We start from the raw sequence: 25,234 nt of genomic DNA on the forward strand, positions 1-25,234 counted from the left end.
ACATTTTTAGTGATACCATTTTTTTTTGTATACACCTTTTGAACATTTTTTCCGTGTTTATTTTTTTATGGCTTGGGTTGTTATGGATGTGGCGATAATAAACGTGCACTTTTTTGTGTTTACTTTAGTTTACATATAAAACAGCATTTTTAGTGCCCAATATTTTTTCATGCTTTATTTTATTTTTTTGATTTTTACAATTTTGTTTCCCCCAATTGGCCACATTCAGTAATATTGTCTTACAATTAGCATCATATAGTAATAATGGCAAACATCTTGTAGTAATGTTCCCCATCCAAGTCCCCATCTTGTACTAATGTGCCCCATCCAGGTCCCCATCCTGTGGCTATGTGCCCCATCCAGGTCCCCATCTTGTGGCTATGTGCCCCATCCAGGTCCCCATCTTGTGGCTATGTGCCCCATCCAGGTCCCCTCTTGTGGCTATGTGCCCCATCCAGGTCCCCTCTTGTGGCTATGTGCCCCATCCAGGTCCCCATCCTGTGGCTATGTGCCCCATCCAGGTCCCCTCTTGTGGCTCTGTGCCCCATCCAGGTCCCCTCTTGTGGCTCTGTGCCCCATCCAGGTCCCCATCTTGAGGCTATGTGCCCCATCCAGGTCCCCATCCTGTGGCTATGTGCCCCATCCAGGTCCCCATCTTGTGGCTATGTGCCCCATCCAGGTCCCCATCCTGTGGCTATGTGCCCCATCCAGGTCCCCATCCTGTGGCTATGTGCCCCATCCAGGTCCCCATCCTGTGGCTCTGTGCCCCATCCAGGTCCCCTCTTGTGGCTATGTGCCCCATCCAGGTCCCCATCCTGTGGCTATGTACCCCATCCAGGTCCCCTCTTGTGGCTATGTGCCCCATCCAGGTCCCCTCTTGTGGCTCTGTGCCCCCTGTGCTGTTCTTCACACACATAAAAAAAAAAAAAGATGATTCTCACCTGTCCTCCGTTCCCTCGGCGGCCTTCCTGCAGATGTGGCCCGCAGGCACCACAGAGTCAGACCCCTTGACGATCCCGACCTGGTCCAGGAGGAGCCGCCGACAGCAGCGCTGCATTGCCGCACAGAGACTGTCTCCCAGCACAGCATTTTCAATGTCAGCCGCCGGCCAATCAGAGGCCAGCAGCTGACATCTGCATATGGCAATGACGTCATACTCGCTGCGCCGACACGCAGATATCAGCTGCTGGCCTTTGATTGGCCGGCGGCTGGCATTGGAAATGCAGTGCTGGGAAACAGTCTCTGTGCGGCAATGCAGCGCTGCTGTCGGCGGCTCCTCCTGGACCTGGTCGGGATCATCAAGGGGTCTGTGCCTGCGGGCCGCATAAAGCAGCCTCAGGGGCCGCATGCGGCCCGCGGGCCGCGTGTTTAGACCCCTGGCTTAGACTAAGCTATTCTGTCTATCAGGGGCAACTAAAACCTAAAGGAATGGTGCCATGACGCCACTGTTAGCTGGGTTGGCGGACATCTTATTTCTCTAATATATTTGCGTACCACTAAGGCCCCAATTCATCAAAGCTTTTACACAGTTTCTGGCTTAAGAAGCTTTGAAAAGTTTTCCCACCACTTTTGCCAAACTCCAAAAGAGTGGACAGAGCTGGACCGAACCATAAAATTCATGATGAGCGGTGGTGTTCCTTACGCCACAAATCTTACTCCAGTCACAGACTGGAGTTAAACTTCTGGTGAAGTGCTGACTGAGGCGCCGGATTCATTAAGAGCCATGTGCTTCTTCATGAATCAGGCGCCTCACACTCTCCCCCTTGCCCCTCATGATAAACTGAGGCCTTAGAGTTCTAGTCTATGGAGACTTTCTACCAAGGTGCGGTCACTCAGTGAGAATCTATGCTTCTGCACTTACTATTTCAAGTGGTGTAAGTTATGCATAATGTTTAAAACCTCCTGGTTATTATATCATATTGTATGGGTATATTCGGGGTGTAATTGGATAAGTTTCAATGTATAGTTATAAAACAAATACCAATTCCATTGCACAGGTCTTCTCCTGTGATGACTTTGAAATGCTGGCCGCCAACTTTATCTCTTTTCTGAGGTTGAAAATCAATGTGCAGGGTCATTTTCATCCTATTAATAGATCGATCCTTCCCATAAATATTTAGCTTTAGGTCCCTTCAAAGTTGTCAGAATCTGTAGAGAAAAATATATCATCTCTGGCAAACTTTAGAAAAAGTATATAAACGCAGTGATAAAGCCTGTCTTTTTTTTTTCCAGGGCTGCTCCCACTTCAACTCCAATGCTGTGCCTCTGAAGCTTACCTTCCAGAATGTGGATCCCCTGGGAGAGAACATACCTATTATTTTTAAAGTATGTATCAACAACTGAGCAAAATGAAGAAAGTAGTACTTTATTGTAAGAGTAAAATGTCCATGTCACACACAGTGTATAGTGCTGCAGGTGTTCTATAGAAGAGATGATGGAGACTTCTAGAGCTGACAGCTATGTAATCCTCTTTAAAAGTTTTTATTTCCAGCTGGGTAGCTTTAACTGGACTTGTAAAACTCTCATTTTAATATCAGGCATGAAAACTTTCAAACCGTAATAAAGACTCAAATCTGATATGGCTTATCAAAGTACACCAGCTTCATCATGTCTAAGAGATCTATTTAATTATGTATGTATTGGAAAATCAGGTGACAGATCCACTTAAAACATAGCGTTTCTAAGGGGTAACTTTTCTCCTTTTGGATAGTGCCAAGCCGGCGTAAGTCTTCAGAGAGGAAGAGGACTTCAGCTCTAGTTCCAATTATTGGATGTAGCAATCCTAAAAGTCGGTATTGACCCTTTAACTAGCTTTGACACATGACTTAGGATAAGAAGACAAACCAGACAAGTGTTTCTGGGTGTTTGCTCCTCATTAGTGCACAACAGGAGATCTGATTTGGTTGGGTGAGAGGCCTCTGGAAAGGTTTTGAAAGGGTAATGTTTCTTTTTGTGGAAAGAGCCAAAAAATATGGACGTTTATAAGCCATTCAATGCTCTTCTGGGGATTTAATAATGCAAATAGCCTGTTCAGAGAGGAAGATGACTTGAACTATAACGCTACCTATTGGATGCTTGAACTATAACGCTACCTATTGGATGCTTGAACTATAACACTACCTATTGGATGCTTGAACTATAATGCTACCTTTTGGATGCTTGAACTATAATGCTACCTATTGGATGCTTGAACTATAATGCTACCTATTGGATGTAACAATCCTGTCTGGTTTGGCTATTTATCCTAAATTCTGTGGCAAGGCTTGTTAAAGGATCAGTATTGACTTTTATGATTGCTACATCCAATTCCTTGCCTCTTCCTCTCTAAAGATGCTGTTTGTATATTTAAATTCCTATAGGAGTCTCGTTTGGCTTATAAGTCTCCTTACGTTGGCTGGGCCGACTGCACAAGGAGAAACATTATTCCTTAGATCCCCTGTCAGAGTCCTCTCACCTAGCCAAATCAGATCTCCTGCTTTGAACTGGTGAGGGGGGGCAAGTACTCCAAAACACATGTCTGCAAATAGTGTCTGGTTTGGCTTCTTATTCAGTCTTGTGGCAAGGCTCGTTAATGGGTTAATATTAATGTTTAGGATTGCTGCATCCATTGGGTGGCACTAGAGTTCAAGTCCTCCTCTTTTAAATGTATATATTTTTTATTTGTCAATGGTATTACAAAGTTATATCTGGGGGTTGTATGGGGGTATATCACATAGGTGTTGGGGTAGTTAACAAGTCATGATTCAGTAGGCAGTGTATTTTGATATAGGGCTAGAGCAGCAAGTTGAAAATTTGTCACAGACAGAAAAGAAGGAAAAATCCTATACATCTACAGTGGGGAAAATAAGTATTTGATCCCTTGCTGTTTTTGTAAGTTTGCCCATTGACAAAGACATGGACAGTCTATAATTTTAAGGGTAGGTTAATTTTAACATTGAGGGATAGAATATCCAAAAAAATCAAGAAAATCACATTGTATAAATTAGATAAATTTATTTGCATTTTGCTGTGAGAAATAAGTATTTGATCCCTCTGGCAAACAACACTTAATACTTGGTGGCAAAATCCTTGTTGGCAAGCACAGCAGTCAGATGCTTTTGGTAGTTGATGATGAGGGTTGCGCACATGTCAGGAGGAATTTTGGTCCACTCCTCTTTGCAGATCATCTCTAGATCATTCAGATTTTGAGGCTGTCGCTTGACAACTCGGAGCTTCAACTCCCTCCATAAGTTTTCTATGGGATTAAGGTCTGGAGACTGGCTAGGCCACTCCATGACCTTACTGTGCTTCTTTTTGAGCCACTCCTTTGTTGCCTTGGCTGTATGTTTTGGGTCATTGTCTTGCTGGAAGACCCAGCCACGACCCATCTTCAATGCTCTTACTGAAGGAAGGAGGTTGTTGGCCAAAATCTCGCGATACATGACCCCATCCATCTTTCCTTCAGTACGGTACAGTCATCATGTCTCCTTTACAGAAATGCACCCCCAAAGTATAATATTTCCCCCACCATGCTTCAAGGTTGGGATGATGTTCTTTAGGGTTGTACTCATCCTTCTTCCTCCAAACATGGCAAGTTGAGTTAACGCCAAAGAGCTCAACTTTTGTCTCATCTGACCACAGCACCTTCTCCCAGTAAGGCTGTGTGCCCACGTAGCGTTTTTCAAGCGTTTTTGATGCGGAATTTCCGCAGCGGAAACGCTTGTAAAACGCTTGGTAACCCGCACCCCATGGTCCCCAATGTGATTCCGCAAGTTCTATGCACATGCTGCGGATTTTTCTGCAGCGTTTATGCTGCGTTCAAAAATCCGCAGCATGTCATTTAATTTTGCGTTTCCGCAAGCAGAATTGCCTTTGTCCAATGCATAAAAAACGCAAGGCAATTCCGCATGTGGAAAACGCGTGATAAACGCGCGAAAAATGCGCGATAAACGCGTGCGGAATTCCGCATGCATTTTTCCGGCAGAGGACTTGCAGAAATGAAGCAGAAATTTTCTGCTTCATAAATGCAACGTGGGCACATAGCCTGAGGCTATGTGCCCACGTTGCATTTATGAAGCAGAAAATTTCTGCTGCATAAATGCAAGTCCTCTCCCGGAAAAACGCATGCGGAATTCCGCACGCGTTTATCGCGCATTTTTCGCGCGTTTATCACGCGTTTTCCACATGCGGAATTGCCTTGCGTTTTTTATGCATTGGACAAAGGCAATTCCGCTTGCGGAAACGCAAAATTAAATGACATGCTGCGGATTTTTGAACGCGGCATAAACGCTGCGGAAAAATCCGCAGCATGTGCATAGAACTTGCGGAATCCCATTGGGGACCATGGGGTGCGGATATACATGCGTTTTTCAAGCGTTTACGCTGCGGAAATTCCGCAGCATATACGCTTGAAAAATGCTACGTGGGCACACAGCCTAACTCACAGAATCATCCAGGTGTTCATTGGCAAACTTCAGACAAGCCTGCACATGTGCCTTCTTGAGCAGGGGGACCTTGCAGGCACTGCAGGATTTTAAACCTTTAAGGCGTAATGTGTTACCAATGGTTTTCTTGGTGACTGTGGTCCCAGCTGCCTTGAGATCATTAACAAGTTCCCCCGTGTAGTTTTAGGCTGATCTCTCACCTTCCTCATGATCCAGGATACCCTACGAGGTGAGATTTTGCATGGTGCCCCAGATCGTTGTTGATTGACAGTCATTTTGTATTTCTTCCATTTTCTTACTATTGCTCCAGCAGTTGTCTCCTTCTCACCCAGCTTCTTACTTATGGTTTTGTAGCCCATTCCAGCTTTGTGCAGGTCTATGATCTTGTCCCTGACATCCTTAGAAAGCTCTTTGGTCTTGCCCATGTTGTAGAGGTTAGAGTCTGACTGATTAATTGAGTCTGTGGAGAGGAGTCTTTTATACAGGTGAATATGTAAGACAGCTGTCTTTAATGCAGGTAACGAGTTGATCAGGAGCGTCTAACTGGTCGGTAGGAGCCAGAACTCATAATGGTTTGTAGGGGATCAAATACGTATTTATCACTGCAAAATGCAAAATTTTTTATCCAATTTATACAATGTGATTTTCTTGATTTTTTTGTGATATTCTATCTCTCAATGTTAAAATTAACCTACCGTTAAAATTATAGACTGTTGATGTCTTTGTCAGTGGGCAAACTTACAAAAACAACAAGGGATCAAATAATTATTTCCCCCACTGTAACTAAACAAGGGAGTAGCAATAGTATAAAATGGTCATCATGACCGAAGGATCAAAGAGGAGTGCACCAGCATAACAATAATCTCCAAAAGAAGAGGGTTCACATGTGACATTATTTTCAAATAATTTATTTTGCGAACTTACTTGACAATTAAAATAAATGATGCTGGTTAACAAAATATCTGTTTTCTTGATCAGTGTGGCGACGACCTCCGACAGGACATGTTGACTTTGCAGATGATTCGCATCATGAATAAAATCTGGATACAAGAAGGTTTGGACATGCGCATGGTGATCTTCCGCTGCTTTTCTACCGGACGAGGACGGGGTATGTTTATTTTTTTTACTATTAACACTACAAAATTGATTACTTGTAAAACATTATATTAAACATTACATGAAAGATAAACTATTGGGACATGCCTTCAAATGTCATTCACCTGATAACTGCAAGTCCGCAAATAAAAGAAATAGATTTTATGCCCTATGTGGTCTATGGAGGGTTTGTAGTCTTCTCCTCTGCTAGACCCTCAGATAGCTTGTACCTCATTCTGAAATAATGCTTTAACAAGTGCTATTGTTAGGGATCCCATTATTTAAAAACATAAAAATGGATTATAAGGACATTAGCATCAATTATTATTGATATATTTTGTGTTTAGCCATATAATATGTGATCAGCTATTATTGATTTAGATGTGATCTACTGTACAATTGAGACGTCCGTCTAGATTGTCAGATGAAGGACAAACGTTTTACATTTTTAATAAAGATTGACTGAATATATAATCTCTCCAGCTGATCCTGCTTCATCTGTCTCTTAGTAGTTATTCCTGTCTCCTCTGCCACTGAAGGGCATTATATCCCATTGATCAATGTCCAGAAGTCGGGAAGCGCAGTAGATGATTTGTGTTATGACGGTGGTGTGTACATTTGTATATTTGCTTGTGCCGCACTGCCATTGCTTCTTAGGTATGGAAGTTGCTTTGGCGATTTTGCAGTTGACAGTCTTTATGTTATTTATGGCTCTTTCCTGCAATATTCTAGACTAGAAACATGTCATCAGGAAACTGGGACTGCCACTGAGCTTCTAAATTTAAGTTTCTAATCTAGGCTTTGACAGTCAAGAGCTATAAATAATGTCTACAGGTCATCAGTTGTGGAGGAGTGAATGTTAGACTGTCTGCACTGCGGAAAGGAAGAATATGAGTGCTATGACTTTTAGTTTTGCTACATAAGGCCTCAAGCAGACGTCCGTGAGTCACGTAGATGTTCTATCAGTGTTCTTCGCAAATAGAACACGTACCCATTATAGCCTATGGTACCGTTCATATAGTCTTGTTTTTTTGCGGACTGAGTAGTCCACAATAAGTCACTGAGATATGTCCATTTTTGATCCGACACACGGATTAAAATTTTCCATGCAAGTCTATGGGTCTGTGAAAATAATGGACCCATCCATCCCTGTGCAATCCATGTGTTTTCGGTGATTAACTTTTTAGGGGAAAATAGCAGAATCTTTTTTTTTTTTTTTTGTTTCATTTTTTTTTCATCCTTGAAAATCATGGACGAAACACTGATAAAAATCAGATCAGAAAGAATGATGAACAATGGTCCCGTGTTTTTAGGTATGAGAAAAATCACGGCCATCTAAATGAGGCCTTAGTGTCCATTCTAGAAATCATTGATCATATGAATTTTTAACTTCATGCAATATAGACTAGACTTATAAAATTGAGATACTTAGCGCACAGTGTGGCCAAATTGTGTGAGTCGTTTGGCCAATGACAATGTGACCTTGTAGATGAGTCCCTACATCAGACTTGCATCTCCTGGGCTCCGACCTACAGATTTAAAGAGCAAGTAGGATACAGCTCTAGTCGGAACATGCCATCCTTCAGAGACTCTGCGGAGCGCAGGCAATATCTCTGAAGGATGACAAGCTGGATGGCAGCGTTCTGCTACCATCCAGCCTGCCATTTCAGTGCCGCCCCAGCGTGAGAAAATTCTCCTGCTCAAGCGGTGACGTCATTTGCCGGCACCGCATGCGCAGGAGAATTCTCTCACGCTGTCAGTGACGTGCATGAGGTGAGCTGAGTTCATTGGACATGAACTCGACTCATCTGGATGCCGTCACAGCGAGACACTGAGGAGCGCAAGCATGCCTGCGCTTCTCAGTGTCTGTGGCATGGCTAGCTGGATGGCAGCTTTCTGCTATGATCCAGCCTGTCATGTCAATGTAGCAGATCTGAAGCCGTCCTGGGAACCATGGAAAGGTAAGGATGAGGTTGGTTTATTATTTTACTTTTATTGCAGAAGACATTGGCTTCAGCTGAAATGGGCGTGACAGTAAGTATGGTTTAATTTAGAACATTAAAGTATTGTGTCTTCATTTCAATTAAAGGACTTTATTCTGGGTGTTTGTGTTTTTTTAACTTTGACTATGGGGTTAGTAATGGGGGTGTCTTATAGACGCCTCTCCATTACTAACCTGGGCTTGATGTCAGCTGGCATTATAAGCTGACATCAACCCCAGCCCTATTACCCCACTGCCACCGCTACAGGGCAGTGGGAAGAGCGAGGCTAAGTGCCAGAATTGGCGCATCCTATGGATGCGCCATTTCTGGGGCGGCTGACGGCTGGTGTTTCTAGCCTGGGAGGGGGTCAATATTCATGGCTCCCTTCCTGGGCTATTAATATCAGCCCCCACCTGTCTGCCTAGCCTTTGCTAGCTATTAAAATACGGGGGACTCCACGTCATTTTTTTTTGGATCCCCCATTTTAATAGCTAGTAAAGGCTAGGTATTCAGCTGGGGGCTGATATCAGTAGCCTGGGAAGCTCCGTGGGTATTACCCCCTTCCCAGGCTTCAAACATCTGCCTCAGCCGTCTGCTTAACCTCCGCTAGAGACTAAAATTACGGGGAACCCCATGCCAATTTTTTTTTTAATAAATCCTTTATTTTAACACTAAATGACAAGAACAGTAACCAACACTGTCACTGTACTTCTTATATATGTGACTGACATGTTTCTATCTATCTAATCTATGTGTGATGCTCTATTCTTTCTGTTCTAAATTGTCAGGTACCGGTGTATGCCGCTGATGAATTGCCGGCCGGCTTTTTTAAAGAGACGGGTGCATGAAAACACTAATGCTCTATTCTATTCTATTCTGAGCAGTTTGTCAGCATTTGGACACCTTTGAAGGTGTTTTCTATGTGTTTTCTATGTGTTTTTGTTTGCCTGCCATTGGTTTTAACGGTGTTCGACCGTGTTCGACGAACCGTTCTACGAACATGCCGGTGTTCGACGAGCAGAACCGAACCCGAACACTACGGGGGTGGCTCAACACTAGTTATGAGAGTTACAGTTGTTAGCTTATCAGAAGAACTATACTACAGTTCTAATTGGATGTATTGGCTAATATTATTACTATTACACCTACTACATATTCAGATACGATCTTGGCGATGGGCATACCCTTTTAAATAAAAAAAAATGACAACAGACTACCCTTTTAACATTTCTTTCCTGTGCTTAAAATGGACAGATACAGCAGTACTTACCCTCTGTCGCTCCGGCAATGGCTCTCCACTGCCTTTTGTTTTTTTGTTGATGTGGTTACAGCAGTGGTATCACATTGACACCATATGATCACTAAGCTCAGCAGTCTGGTGCTGTCTGACCCCAGTGATTGGCTGCAGTGGTCATTCATGTCTACATGCCATTACTGCTGCAGACTCATCAACATAGACCAGATGCAGCAGCAGTGAGTGAGTGCATGTCTGTTTGCCATTTATATGCATAGAAAATCAACAGATTAAAAAAAGAAATAAATGAAAGGGAACCTGTCATCAAATACATGCTGGTCGAAACCACTTTGTGGCAATGATCAGACACTGTGAGTTTGTAGCCAGGGATGTCTTATCATGAAATACTGTGGCGTTTTCTGAGCAAACACTGGCTAGTCAGAACTGGGACTCGACTTGGACTAATCAGCAAGGACACACAGTCCTTGGCCGGCTTTTTAAGTATGCGGTGTTTCTCAGTAAAATGTACCTGGCTGTAATTGCTCAGCCAGTGTCTGATTCATGCTGCTAGTGGTTGGATCAGTATGCATCTGATGACTGGTTCCCTATAAAAGGACAATCCCTTTATATGTGTTAATTATTATTTTCTGTAATAGATTTTTTAAGATATATAATATCATAATGAAAATCTGAGTATATTTAGGACATAACATCTACATGTCTAGACTTAAGGTAATAATTTGACCACTATTTTCCAGGTATGGTTGAGATGATCCCATCTGCAGAAACTCTGAGGAAGATCCAGGTGGAGCATGGAGTCACTGGTTCATTTAAAGACCGACCTCTTGCTGTCTGGCTGCAAAAACACAATCCCACAGAGGATGAGTATGAAAAGGTGATATAACCCAGGCTGGTGATGGTGTAAACTAACAAAATAAGCATTACTTATCTGTTAAGCCCATGCCTTTTCACAATTATCAGAGAGTGGTGGCACTGGAGCAGCAGGGACTTTAGCCGGGAAAGTAATGCATATTTTATGTGTCGGGAAAGCAGCACTCTGACTCATTGTAGCCTTGTCCTGTTTAGATATGCTTTCTAAGAGAGGGTATACTATGTCATTGGGATCAGCATATCCCTGATTATCCCAGGCTGTCCTAGTGTTCATTAATAATAAAAATCTTGTAGAGGACCTATCGCAGCTCCTGACAAGTGTGTTTTAATAAATACTTGTATTCACCATAAAATGACTGTTCTGGAGAACTTATTCTTAGAACTTAGTGATGTCCTGTTCCTCTGTAATTCCTCCTACAAATTTATGAACAAATTAATAACCAGGTGTTATCATTCCTTCCCTTTCATTAAATGAGTATGTCCCTACATAGCCTGGTAATTCCAGCACTGATTGGCAATGCCAGACTATGTAGTGTAGGGACATGACCCCTACTGATAACACCCGGTTGTCATTTTATTTATACATTTTTAGGCGGAATAAGGGGGAACAACATTGGATTCTAGGAAAACATGATGCAGCATTCATATTTCCTGAAGAATACAAGTGTCAGTAGAGCTGATATGTAATGAGGACATGTTACATTTAGGCAATTATTGCAGAATTAGGACTTGTTAGCTCACGGTCAACTTAATTTCTAGTCGTTGGTAACTGTTCTTCATGTAATTGTACAGGCAGTTGAGAATTTCATCTACTCTTGTGCTGGATGCTGCGTAGCCACCTATGTGCTTGGGATCTGTGATCGGCACAATGACAACATCATGCTGAAGACCAGTGGCCACATGTTTCACATAGACTTTGGCCGCTTCTTGGGACACGCTCAAATGTTTGGGAACATTAAACGGTGAGTACGATTGTTTCGTATAAAACATATAACACATACACAATCTAATATTGAAGTATTTGACTAAAGTCCCATTAAATTTGTGGATTTCTTTCTATTTTGTTGCCATTGCAGGGATCGGGCACCTTTCGTCTTCACATCAGATATGGCATATGTAATTAATGGAGGGGACAAAACTTCTAGCCGCTTTCATGACTTTGTGGATTTATGCTGCCAGGCTTATAATCTAATCCGCAAACATACTCACCTTTTTCTCAATCTACTGGGACTAGTAAGTGAAATGTTCTTATACTGCTATAATGGAGACAGATATTCTGCAGATTTGCACGTTTTGGTCCTCATGCACACATACAAGTTTTGCATACAATGGTTGTGATTCTATATTGGACCTTTGCCTTCTGTTTTATCTGAAAGAACTAAAACAAATGTGATTACCTCCATTCTATTGGGGAAAAAAAGTTGTGTTCTTTTTCTATAGGGTGGCAGGCATAAAAAATTATACTCTTTTATACTAACCGCTGGCCTAACATCAGCTGAACCCATCAATATCGACAGGTTCAGCCGACAGCCTAATGTGTATGGGGGCCTTTATTCAAATGTCATTAGACTCCATTGATATTGACAGGTTTGGCCTACAACCTAATGTGTATGGGGGCCTTTATTCAAATGTCATTAGACTCCATTGATATCGATAGGTTTGGCCGACAACATAATGTGTATGGGGGCCTTTATTCAGTGTTTGGTGTGCCTTAAAGATCTTAAAGTGGTGACCCTAAATCATACATGTCAAACACTGGCCCGCGGGCCACATCTGGCCTGCAAGGTGATCATATTAGGCCTGTGACACCAGAACCGCCACCCCATGTGGGGCCCATTATTCTGCATGGAGGACTTAATGGGGCCTATTACACTGTATGGAGGACTATGTGGGGCCCATTATACTGTATACTGGTTGGCCCCTGACTTTGTCCAAATTTTTCCTTTTGGCCCTCTGTGTGTTTGAGTTTGACTTCCCTGCCCTAAATAAAAAGCGATTAAGAGTGGAGCTTCACTTTAATCCATAAGGTGTGATCGCACGTTCATATGATCTGTTCCTCCTTTGTATTGGTTGAGCCTGGTCCAATGCAACCAGCAGATTTTATTTAAACTGTTCCAGAAATATTTTCAGCCTATAATTATTGAAATCTTGGCCTCTTGTTGGGAGATTAACCTCCAACTATCTGCTTTAGATGTTGTCATGTGGAATTCCGGAGCTGTCTGACCTGCAGGATTTAAAGTACGTCTATGACGCTCTGCGCCCACAAGATTCAGAAGCTGATGCCACAACATATTTCACCCGGTAACTGGAGCTGTCTGTATAGTGGGTCATTCTTCTACATGTCAGGTTACCATCAACAATCATACTAAGTAGTGTGCATCCTTATTTCTCTTCACCAGGCTCATAGAGTCCAGTCTGGGATCAGTAGCCACAAAGTTAAATTTCTTCATTCACAATCTGGCACAGCTGAAGTTCAGTGGTTCAGATGAGCGGTTAACACTCTCCTTCGCGCCAAGGACTCACACAATGAAAGTGGATGGGAGGATCCGTGATGTTTTCCTAACTCGTTATAAGAAGATATTCAATCCTAATAAAGGATATGTAAGTGGAGTTCTCTTCAGACCAGTCTAACTATTGTCCCTTACGTATGCTAAATGATAGCTTTTCATATAAATCTAGTCTGGAACAAGATTTGGAAATGTCGTTGCCTTGCTGTAAACGTGTATTAACAATATTTGTTGTCCTTGTTGCAGGTGTATGTTATTAAGGTGGTACGGGAGAGCCTGCATGAGACCCCTCATGTACAGAGATCCTTCGAGGAGTTCCAGGAGCTGCATAGCAAACTAAGGTTACTTTTCCCAGCATCACAACTTCCCAGGTACCTCAATAATTGGGACACTAAACATTAAAAACATTATTGAAATGGATTTATAGTAATCTCCTGTGATACCATATAGAATACATAGTGTTTATGCTGCACTTTCTTTCTTCTGAATCCCCAGATTTCCTTAAGTTGTTAAACAGTTTTAATGTTTGTTGTTTTTTAAAATCAAAAAAGTCTAAAATAAAAATGCACTGTACTATTATTTCCAGGGTTCATTCAATCTCAGCCAGTTCTAGTTGGATCATGGTAATTGGCTAGTGGAATTTGGAAGTAGTTTTGATAAAATAAATATTAGATGCGAATCTTAAAGGGAATCTGTCACCAGGTTTTTGTTATGTAATCTAAGAGCACCATAATGTCAGAGTAGGGACCCTGATTCCAGCAATGTGTCACTTACTTGGCTGTGTTTGGCTATTTCAATACAATCAGTGTTTTATCAGTAGGAGATTATCACTACAGGACAACTGGCCTCGTGCCTCCTAGTCCATCCACGCCGTCAACACTGATTAGCGGCTCTCTCTCACTATAAATTGTATACAGAAAGCTGTGGTGTGGGCAGGGTTATACATGCTCAGTCGTTCAACTTCTTATTAATTTAAGAAATAAAAATATAGCTTTCTTTTAAAGGCTGTACCCAACATCTGTCTAGTAGCCACAGAATATGTCACACATGTGCAGGTCAAACCTCAGCTACCCTTACTTATTGGAAGAAACAGGGCCATGTATCATACAAACCTGTGCTCAAATCAACACGTTCATAATGCCATATCAGAATATTTAAAGACATTTTTACTATTCCGTTCTGCGGGATCCAGAAAAAAATAGTATAAAATACTTTATAAAAAACTGAACACACCACATCATAAGTTTTTAACGAAATATCAGTTAAACAAATGCCATTAGAGCTTATGTATGGCATCCATCACTGGCATTTATTAAATGTATACATCATTAGCTTTTCAATAGCTTTTAAATCATAAATAGATGGCATAATAGCCTGTGATTGATGGATGCCTAATAGTGGCATCTGATATCCATAGGTTAAAATTATATTTGTTTAATAGGTACATCATGACATATCCATGAAATTGTTGCCATTTTTTATTTGTTTTACTCGTTTATATAGCGGCATATATTTCCATAGCGCTGTACAGACATCATCACTGTCTCCATTGGGGCTTACAATCTAGATTCCCTATCAGTATGTCTTTGGAGTGTGGGAGGAAACCGGAGAATCCGGAGGAAACCCACGTAAACATGGGGAGAGCATACAAACTCCTTGCAGATGTTGTCCTTGGTGGGATTTGAATCCAGCCTCCATTTTATTATTATTATTATTATTATTATTTATTATTATAGCGCCATTTATTCCATGGCGCTTTACATGTGAAAAAGGGGTATAATACAAGAACAATTACAATAATCTTGAACACAATGTGACAGTGACTGGTACAGGAGGAGCGAGGACCCTGCCCGCGAGGGCTCACAATCTACAAGGGATGGGTGAGGATACAGTAGGTGAGGGTAGAGCTGGTCATGCAGCGGTGTGGTGGAACAGTGGTTACTGCAGGTTGTAGGCTTGTTGGAAGAGGTGGGTCTTCAGGTTCCTTTTGAAGGTTTCCACGGTCGACGAGAGTCTGATATGTTGGGGTAGAGAGTTCCAGAGTAGGGGGGAAGCACAGGAGAAATCTTGTATGCGATTGTGGGAGGAGGAGATAAGAAGGGAGTAGAGAAGGAGATCTTGTGAGGATCGGAGGTTGCGTGCGGGTATGTAACGGGAGACTAGGTCGGAGATATATGGAGGAGATAGGTTGTGAATGGCTTTGTATGCCATGGTTAGGGTTTTGAACTGGAGTCTCTGAGCAATGAGGAGCCAGTGAAGAGATTGACAGAGAGGAGAGGCCGGGGAATAGCGGGGGGACAGGTGGATTAGTCGAGCAGCAGAGTTTAGGATAGATTGGAGGGGTGCGAGAGTGTTAGCAGGGAGGCCATAGAGCAGAAGGTTGCAGTAGTCGAGGCGGGAGATGATGAGGGCGTGCACTAGTGTTTTTGCAGATTCATGGTTGAGGAATGTGCGGATCCGGGAGATATTTTTGAGTTGGAGTCGGCAGGAAGTGTAAAGGGCTTGGATATGTGGATTGAAGGAGAGTTCAGAGTCCAGGGTTACCCCAAGGCAGCGAGCTTGAGGGACTGGGGAGAGTGGGCACCATTCTGCCATCATAGCCTATAGGTGACACATGTCACTGTCATCAATCAAAGCCTCCACTTATTGTATACATCAGAAGCTTCTCCTAGCATATACGTTACACAGACACAAAAAAATAAGTAATGTGATCAGAGCCTTAAAAAGTTGTCATCTCTGCTGTAGGAAAAATATATCTTTGTACCGTGGTAGCCAGTAGATAGAAAATATCTAAAGACCTCCCCATCTAATTGCTAGACCATGATGCTCATCAGAGCACAATGCTCCTTTTTTTCCCATCAGTCGCTCTATTCTACACAAGAGGGAAACAACTTGCACGGTTTAGTACAGACTCTTGTATTCAACATCAATTTGAAAGCATTGTGCAGCACATCCATCTCTTCCTGACCATCTTCCCCAACAGGTGACGTTAAGCGGAGAGAAGAATCAGGCATGTTGAATTACGCTTGCCTAATCCTTGTGTTTGCCTGGGAGATAGGTTGCCATCAGAGGTGTCTGGCAGCTGCTTAAACTCCATTTACACTGCAAGATAATCATGAATAAGTGTTCTTAAAAATGGTAATTTCACAATTATCTTGCTGTGTAAACAGCCTGCGGATCACCAGATGAACAAGCAAAACTTATGATCTTTTGTGCAGCGTAAAAGATCTGTTGTATTGTGACAGCTGCTCTCCTGACACAAACACAGATGTGATGTCACAGGAGCGTACGTCTCTGACCCGTATAATGTGATAGCGCAAGAGTGATTCATTCTGCAACTGCGGGCAAGACCTGTGTATAGCACTGTAAGCCAGCGGAGGCCTGCTATGCTGAATGTACTTTCATATAGTCCTTATATACATTAGTCAGTCTGTATATCTATAGGATATGTGTATGACGCGCCCCCTGGGCCATATTCTTTTAGGGGGAATATCCGGAGCCGGATCAGATGGGGGTTGTAGTCTTCCGAGTGGCTGTGACCCGGTCCGTGCCCAGGGTGTCAAACTGAGTTGTATGTGGCAGTCCTACAGATGTTACTAAGTTCTTAATGTCGACTACGCCACCCGTTGTTTTGCGGTCACTATGGCCGCCGCTGCAGCAGGGTCCGCTGAGGCTGATGGTATAGGTGCAGCTTGTGATAGATAACCCCCAACGGGTGGGGTATAGCCTCAGGGGGATCAGGTGCAGAGGATGGGGGTTGTGGTGATGCAGTGTAGACGGCAATCAGAGACAGAGTCGGGTTATGCAGTTTAGGATGTTTACTCACTGCTGATGTTCCGGTCACTCCAGCTTCGAGTGACCTCCCGAGCCGTGCTGCGTCCACCAGGTTCTGGATCCAGCCAACCCCCAAATAAGTCCGGAGCGTGACCCTGAGCTCTCCTTCTGTCCTTTCTCTGGCCGTCCCCACTATTGATCCACCCAGGTCCAGCTCCCTCGGGCCTTCTGTTGGGAGACCCTTGGCCTTGGGTTCCCTGACCCTCCACGTGGTATGCCTTCGTGGTGGATATGGTGGGTGGCCGTGGCAAACGCTGCCCACGGCCTCCGGTCTCTGGCTGGGGTGTGTTTTTGCCCCCACCAGCTTGGGTTCCGGTACCCTGTGCCGACTCTTCACCCGGGGATTTAAGTTGGGTTCTTGGAGTCCTTTTCTTCTGTTTCCCCCTCTGGGCCTCTCTTTCTCCTCTCTCACTCTGGGTCTCTCTTCTCCTCCGCTCGCTGACTTTCTCTCTGCAACTGACCCTGTTCTTAGTTGGTGCCCACCTTATATACACCCTCTATGTGTGAGCTCAGGTGACCAGCACCCAATGAGCTCCTATCTTTACCCAGGCTGCTCCCCCTATCTGCCCCTACACTACTTGGGATGTACCACCCCCCTCCCACTCCAGCCAGGAACAGACTCGGTCGTACCTGCACATTTCTAAGTGGGAGTACCGTCGGCCTGTTCCTCGGAAATGGGATGTATGTAGTGCATGCAGCCTACCGAGCTCAGATCCACACTCCATCCTTACCCGGGAGTGGAATATCACACCTCTGGGTTGAGGTGCAATACCCCTGTAGCAGCCGAATCCTCAGGGTGCTACATTCCCCCCTGGTAAATCACAGCACGTCCTCGGGCTGTAAGACATAAAACAACACCAAAACATACAATTTTTTTTTTTTCATAAACATATAAAACAACATATATTAGATAAAACATTCTCGTCGCCTCTGGCTCCTCCTCCGGTCACTGTGCAACGTGTGACCGGGTAAAGTGCGACAGTCTCTCTGGAAAACTGGTTTTCCTATAAAACCGGTAGGGGGCGCTTTAGGACGCGCAACAATATACAGGGATATGGCCGCTCTCAGTCCTCGGCCAGTTAAGGAGGGAAAGGGAATGGCTGCTCACAGTCCTCAGCCTGTGGGATTAAGGGAAAAACGGGTAACAGTTCACACTTGCTGGTCCCAACGGGGACTATATTAGCAACTACAGTTTCAGTTTCAGTTTCACGGTTTCAGTTTATGGTGCCCCGACGGGCAACTATATACAGCTTCTGCTTCGCTGTACTTAACGACGGCGTCCTCCTGCTCTTGCTTTATGGTTACCTTTGGCTCTAGTTTCAGACCCGTCCGGGTCCTCTTGTTCTTCCTCCTCACACCGCAGCTCTTCCTCCGTCAGGCGATGCACATGGAGGGCGTAGGGACCTTTGGCACACTTGTGCCGGGTGAAGGTGACCTCGTCCTCGATGTAAAGGTCACGACCTCTGTGTCCCTCCGGTAGGTGGGACTCAACGTCTCTCCTGGTTACGAAGACGTCGCCTACGGTGTGGTGGTCTCGGATGAAGCCCCACCCATGCTGCAAGTTAAACTTTATCACAGTCCCGGTGGTGCGGGGACTATGCGCTGCACGGGGGTCTCTCCTGGCCCGGCTTTTCTGCTCCGCGCTCCTTATTTGAGCTTGCTGTTCCCGGACCCGCCTCTCTCTCCGCTCCCTCTCGAAGTCCTCGAGCTGTTGGCGGCAGCACTCAGCACGCTCCGCTGCAGCTGCCCGAGTTTCTTGAGTGAACCCCATGAGGTCTTCTCCGGTGGGGTCCCACTCAAACTGCGCTTCCGCTAGCGGGGGCGAGATCCTCTTCATGGGCTTTGGAGCCGGGATCAGGGGTTCATCCAGGGGTCTCTCTCTCCGGAGTCGGGGATGGTGGAACTCCGGTGGCCATATAAATGGCTGCCCATCCGGGCACGTGTGCTGGGCAAACAGGTCCTCTCCCAGATGCGGCACTCTTGGTCTTATGGGCGCGGTGGTGTTAGCGCCCGGGTTGCCCAGGCCTTGCGGCCAGGCCTGGGGCACCTGGAGGGTGAAGGGCACCGTCAGGACGGCGGCGCCCTGGGCTACCTGGCCTTGCGGCCAGGCCGGAGGCTCCGCGGAGGTAGGGGGCGCTGTTGGTATTGCGGCGCCCGGGGGTACTAGGCCTTGCGACCAGGCTGGTGGTACTTCCTGCTTGGTCACGCCCGGGGTCGAGGCGTGTGACGTCACAGGGGTCGCGGCGGCGGCTTCCGGTTGGGGCCTAGTCTGCGTCGGTGACATGGCGTTTTCGGGCACAGCAGGGGGACTTTCGGGCTCTGCGACGGGGAGCTGGGGCAGGTAAGCGGTGTCCTGGTTTGGGGTATAGACGTCCCCTTTACCTGCCTCCTTGCGTTCGGCTCCCTTCTCGGCGCCGTCTCCGGCCTTGGGTCCTCCCGCGCCATCCTCAGAGGCGGTCTGTCTCCTCATTGTCACGCTGTCACTGTATACTGGAGGTAGGGGGCCTAAGCTGACCCTAAGCTGGGGCCCTGACTAATCCCTCAACCTGGAGGTACTGTTAAAGGTACAGAGGTCCAGGCCGCCAGCGTAACCCCTACCTCCTGAGGATCCCTGCACCAAAGTAATCTAGTCCTGAGAAGGACCCCGATCACTACAAAAGGGGACAAGTAATAATATGCCCACACACAGTACTTAGACGCACGAGACAGTACAAGGGAAAAACCAAAATCACCTTGCATACAAAAACTACACAACTACAACAGAGGGAACACCAACGGGAAAGGAGATAAATGATAAAGCGAGGAAGGGAAAAAACTCTCCAAATACACTTATCTCTTAAACTCCAAATGCCACGATCCGCTCTGTTAGTCTGCATGAAAAGCTTTCACCGACACTTCCCTAACAGACCAGCAGGCATATGAAGGAGTCTAACTACAGCAACATTGATTGCAGCTGGGCGAGGCTGGACCTCGTCTAGCACAGAGAGAGAGAGAATTAACTCCCTCACTGCTGAAAAACACAAAGCACCAAAAAGTCAGCTGCGAGAAGTCAGGCTGTGTAATCGTGACGATCTTCGTGGCGACACACCCGTGACAGTACCCCCCCTTCTACGAGGGGCCTCCGGACCCTCAGGGCCAGGTTTATCCGGGTGAGTCGTGTGGAAGGCCCGAACTAATCGGTCTGCGTTAATATCCGACGCAGGAACCCACATCCTCTCCTCAGGACCATACCCTTTCCAATGAACCAGGTACTGAAGGGACCGGCGATTAAAGCGTGAATCGATGACCCTCGATACCTGGAACTCCAAGTTACCATTGACCACCACTGGAGGGGGAGGTAAAGGTGACGGTACCACCGGCGCCACATACCTCTTAAGCAACGATCTGTGGAACACGTTGTGAATTTTAAATGTAGGGGGGAGGTCAAGACGGAATGCCACCGGATTAATTATAGAACTGATTCTGTACGGCCCGATGAACCTGGGACCCAGTTTCCAGGAGGGAACCTTAAGTTTTATATTCCTGGTAGACAACCATACCCGATCGTTCACACTTAGGTCCGGACCAGACACTCTCCTCCTATCAGCCATACGTTTGTATCGGTTCCCCATAGTATTCAGATTCTTCAGCACCCCTCTCCATACTGAAGCGAGTGATGAGGAAAATCGTTCCTCCTCAGGAACCCCCGAAGAGCCCCCCCTACTGAAAGTACAAAACTGGGGGTGAAAACCATATGCCCCAAAAAACGGGGACTTACCAGTGGACTCGCTCCGCCTATTATTAAGAGAAAACTCTGCCAGAGGTAAGAAAGAAGCCCAGTCCTCCTGGTTCTCTGACACAAAACACCGGAGATATGTCTCCAAGCTCTGGTTCATACGTTCCGTCTGACCATTGGTCTGAGGATGAAAAGCCGATGAGAACGACAAATGCATCCCCCGCCGTGCACAAAACGCCTTCCAGAACTTGGACACAAACTGAGACCCCCGATCAGACACCACCTCGGAGGGTACCCCGTGAAGCCTCACGATCTCCCCAATGAACACCTGCGCAAGAGTTTTAGCATTAGGGAGAGCCGGAAGAGCGATAAAATGTGCCATCTTGCTGAACCGGTCCACTACAACGAGTATGACCGTCTTACCCGAAGACGGAGGGAGGTCCGTAATAAAGTCCATAGACAGATGAGTCCAAGGACGCTCCGGGATCTTCAAAGGTAAGAGGGCCCCAGACGGACGGGTATGTGAGGTCTTAGAGCGCGCACAAACCCCACAGGACGCGACAAAAGTTACCACCTCCTTATGTAAGTTAGGCCACCAAAACCGACGCGAGAGGAGATCCACAGTTGCTCTACTCCCCGGGTGTCCTGCAAAAACTGAGTTATGGTGTGCCTCGATCACCTTTTGTCGCAACTGATCTGGAACAAACAGTCTCCCCGGAGGTCCAACAGGGGCGTCCCCCTGAGCCTCCAATACCTCCTCCTCCAGCTCAGAGCATAGTGCCGAAACCACCACCCCCTCCTGAAGGATAGGAATCGGGTCGTCCGTATTCCCGGCCCCAGGGAAACTACGAGATAAGGCATCCGCCTTTACATTTTTTGACCCAGGACGATATGTAACGACAAAATTAAACCTGGTAAAAAACAATGACCACCTAGCTTGTCTGGGATTCAGATGTTTCGCGGACTCCAGATATAGCAGGTTCTTGTGATCGGTGATGACGGTGACCGGATGGACTGCCCCCTCCAAAAAATGGCGCCACTCCTCAAAAGCTAACTTAATGGCCAAGAGTTCCCTATTGCCGACATCATAATTCCTCTCAGCGGACGACAATTTTTTTGAGAAAAAGGCGCACGGATGCCACTTACCAGGGGACGAACCTTGTGACAATACTGCTCCCACCCCTACCTCGGAAGCGTCTACCTCTACAATGAATGGCTGTGACGCATCAGGTTGAATGAGTATGGGTGCCGAGGCAAAACATTTTTTCAAGGAGGAGAATGCTTGACAAGCCTTGTCAGACCACCTAGAAAAATCCGTCCCCTTTTTAGTCATGTCTGTGAGAGGCTTAACCATGGACGAGAAATTACGAATGAACTTCCGGTAATAATTCGCAAACCCCAGGAAACGTTGTAGTGCCTTAAGATTCTCTGGCCGATCCCACTCAAGAACTGCCCGCACTTTCCCAGGGTCCATACGAAAACCAGACGCTGAAACCAGGAAGCCTAAAAACTGGAGTTCCTGTACGGCGAACACACACTTTTCCCATTTGGCATACAGTTTATTATCCCGCAGGATCTGTAACACCTGCCTAACGTGCTCCTGATGAGACACCAGATCCGGCGAGTAAATTAAGATATCATCCAGATATATGACAACAAACTGTCCCACCAGGCGGCGAAAAATGTCATTAACAAAGTGTTGGAACACCGCCGGGGCATTAGTCAGACCGAATGGCATGACAAGGTTCTCATAATGCCCCTCCGGAGTGTTAAACGCCGTCTTCCACTCATCCCCCTCCTTCATCCTAATCAGATTGTACGCCCCCCTGAGATCCAACTTAGAGAACCATTTGGCGCCCACGATCTGATTAAAGAGATCGGGAATAAGTGGGAGCGGATACGGATCCCGGACCGTAATCCGATTAAGTTCACGGAAATCCAGGCAAGGGCGTAGGCCTCCATCTTTCTTCTTAACAAAGAAGAACCCCGCAGCCACCGGTGAAGATGAAGGTCTAATATGCCCCTTAGCCAGACTTTCTGAAATATAATCCTTCATGGCCTGCCTCTCAGGACCAGAAAGGTTATACAACCTAGCTTTAGGTAACTTGGCCTCAGGGAGCAGTTTTACAGAACAGTCATACTCGCGATGAGGAGGTAGTTCCTGACACCCTTTCTCCGAGAATACATCCTCAAAGTCCGCCAGAAATGGAGGTAATACCCAAGGAGTAACTGCACCGATGACCGTGTTCATGCAGTTTTTATTACAGAATTTACTCCATTGGCTTATCTCTCTGGTTTGCCAATTAATAACCGGGTTATGCTTAGTTAACCAAGGAAGGCCCAACACTATAGGAGTGGGAAGACCCTCCAACACGTAGCAAGACAACAGTTCTTTATGTATCGCCCCCACTTGAAGTTTTACATTATGCACAGCTTGCAAAAACCTTCCCTGACCGAGAGGCCTGGCATCGATCGAGAATATGGGGATGGGTTTAGCCAACTCACTCAATCGCATACCTTGAACCCGGGCAAACCGAGCATCAACCAGATTAGCCCCGGCCCCACTATCCAGAAGAACAGATATCCTCTCAGTTCTCGTACCCACCACCACTTCCGCCGGTACGAGAAACTGAGACGAACCTAGGGACGAAATACCTACTCCCAGATTGCCGTCCACCACACAACCTGGGATCAACAGTTTTCCGACGACTCTTCACTCTGCAAGGGACGGGATGGACACCCCCCAATAAAATGTCCCTTTCTCCCGCAGAAGAAACACCTTCCTGTCTTATGGCGCACCACCGGTCCCCTCCCCCGAAATGATGTCCCACCTAATTGCATAGGCTCCTCTGGACTGACCAGGGGAACAACCATATGAGGGGACCTTGTAGGAGGTGGAGTCATCACAGGGGGTAGAGTTATCCCACACTTCTCCCGAAGCCGTCTGTCAACGCGAATAGCAAGGGCCATAGCGGCTTCCAGTGACGCGGGAGAGTCATACTGTGCCAACACATCCTGTAATTTGTCGGATAAACCTTGACAAAACTGGCTCCTAAGAGCCGGGTCATTCCACTGGGTGTCCGTGGCCCACCTGCGGAACTCCGAACAGAATTCCTCCGCCGGACGATCTCCCTGCTGGATCCTACGTAACTTAGACTCAGCAAGGGAGATCCGATCAGGGTCATCATATACGAGTCCCAGAGCAGCGAAAAACCTATCCACTGACTGGAGAACCGGGGAGCCCGGGGGAAGAGAGAACGCCCAAGATTGTGGGTCCCCTTGTAGGAGCGAGATGACAATTCCCACCCTTTGTTCTTCACTCCCCGATGACCGAGGCCGCAGCCGAAAGTACAGCTTGCATGCCTCCCGGAAAACAAAAAACTTGTCCCGCCCCCCAGTGAACCTGTCAGGGAGAGCTACTTTAGGTTCTGGTCCGGCTTGCTCCTGAGGATACAAAACCTTGGACCTAACGTCCGTCAGCTCCATGGACAAGCTCTGCAACTGCCGAGCTAGACCGGCTACTGGATCCATGGTAGCTGGAGAAAAACTAAGCAGGTCGGTGAAAATGTCACGCTGTCACTGTATACTGGAGGTAGGGGGCCTAAGCTGACCCTAAGCTGGGGCCCTGACTAATCCCTCAACCTGGAGGTACTGTTAAAGGTACAGAGGTCCAGGCCGCCAGCGTAACCCCTACCTCCTGAGGATCCCTGCACCAAAGTAATCTAGTCCTGAGAAGGACCCCGATCACTACAAAAGGGGACAAGTAATAATATGCCCACACACAGTACTTAGACGCACGAGACAGTACAAGGGAAAAACCAAAATCACCTTGCATACAAAAACTACACAACTACAACAGAGGGAACACCAACGGGAAAGGAGATAAATGATAAAGCGAGGAAGGGAAAAAACTCTCCAAATACACTTATCTCTTAAACTCCAAATGCCACGATCCGCTCTGTTAGTCTGCATGAAAAGCTTTCACCGACACTTCCCTAACAGACCAGCAGGCATATGAAGGAGTCTAACTACAGCAACATTGATTGCAGCTGGGCGAGGCTGGACCTCGTCTAGCACAGAGAGAGAGAGAATTAACTCCCTCACTGCTGAAAAACACAAAGCACCAAAAAGTCAGCTGCGAGAAGTCAGGCTGTGTAATCGTGACGATCTTCGTGGCGACACACCCGTGACACTCATCTTGACTGGCGTGCTCCGGGTCTTGGTTTGCTGGGCCATCTCTCGGCTCCACTCCGCCAATGTCTCTCGCTGTACCCGGGCCATCCTCCGTGCGAGGCCCTCCAGGGCAGTCTGTGCACACTCCCGGTCTCGGGGGAGCTGTGCGAGGACCTCCACTAGGCCTAGTGGGGTCGTGGTTTCCAGCAGGCTCCTGACCAACGGGTCGGTGCTGCTCTGCTCTTCTTCCAGCAGGCTCCTGGCCAGCGGGCCGGTGCTGCTCTGCTCTCTGGCCATCTCCGGGTGAGCTTCTCTGCTACTCCTCTCCAGGCTTCTTGCCTCCGGGTGCGCTCGCTCCAGACTGCTCCAGGCGGCACCCA

At 46.3% G+C, this 25,234-nt stretch overlaps 1 protein-coding gene across 4 annotated transcripts in view; it reads left to right on the forward strand.

Annotated features, from left to right (window-relative positions):
- Window positions 1–25,234, forward strand: part of PIK3C2B (phosphatidylinositol-4-phosphate 3-kinase catalytic subunit type 2 beta) — a 168,600-nt gene that overhangs the window by 115,420 nt on the left and 27,946 nt on the right. For all 4 annotated transcript variants that reach the window (XM_073667035.1, XM_073667033.1, XM_073667032.1 and 1 more), the window contains 8 exons: window positions 2,233–2,325; window positions 6,402–6,531; window positions 10,493–10,629; window positions 11,418–11,587; window positions 11,702–11,858; window positions 12,817–12,926; window positions 13,025–13,226; window positions 13,379–13,503. In XM_073667035.1, coding sequence (XP_073523136.1) covers window positions 2,233–2,325; window positions 6,402–6,531; window positions 10,493–10,629; window positions 11,418–11,587; window positions 11,702–11,858; window positions 12,817–12,926; window positions 13,025–13,226; window positions 13,379–13,503 — 1,124 coding nt within the window. The remainder of the gene's footprint in view (window positions 1–2,232; window positions 2,326–6,401; window positions 6,532–10,492; window positions 10,630–11,417; window positions 11,588–11,701; window positions 11,859–12,816; window positions 12,927–13,024; window positions 13,227–13,378; window positions 13,504–25,234) is intronic.

This window comes from Phyllobates terribilis, unplaced genomic scaffold (genome assembly GCF_046119375.1).
Source record: "Phyllobates terribilis strain yellow unplaced genomic scaffold, ASM4611937v1 Scaffold_2__4_contigs__length_985480577, whole genome shotgun sequence".
Classification (NCBI taxonomy): domain Eukaryota; kingdom Metazoa; phylum Chordata; class Amphibia; order Anura; family Dendrobatidae; genus Phyllobates; species Phyllobates terribilis.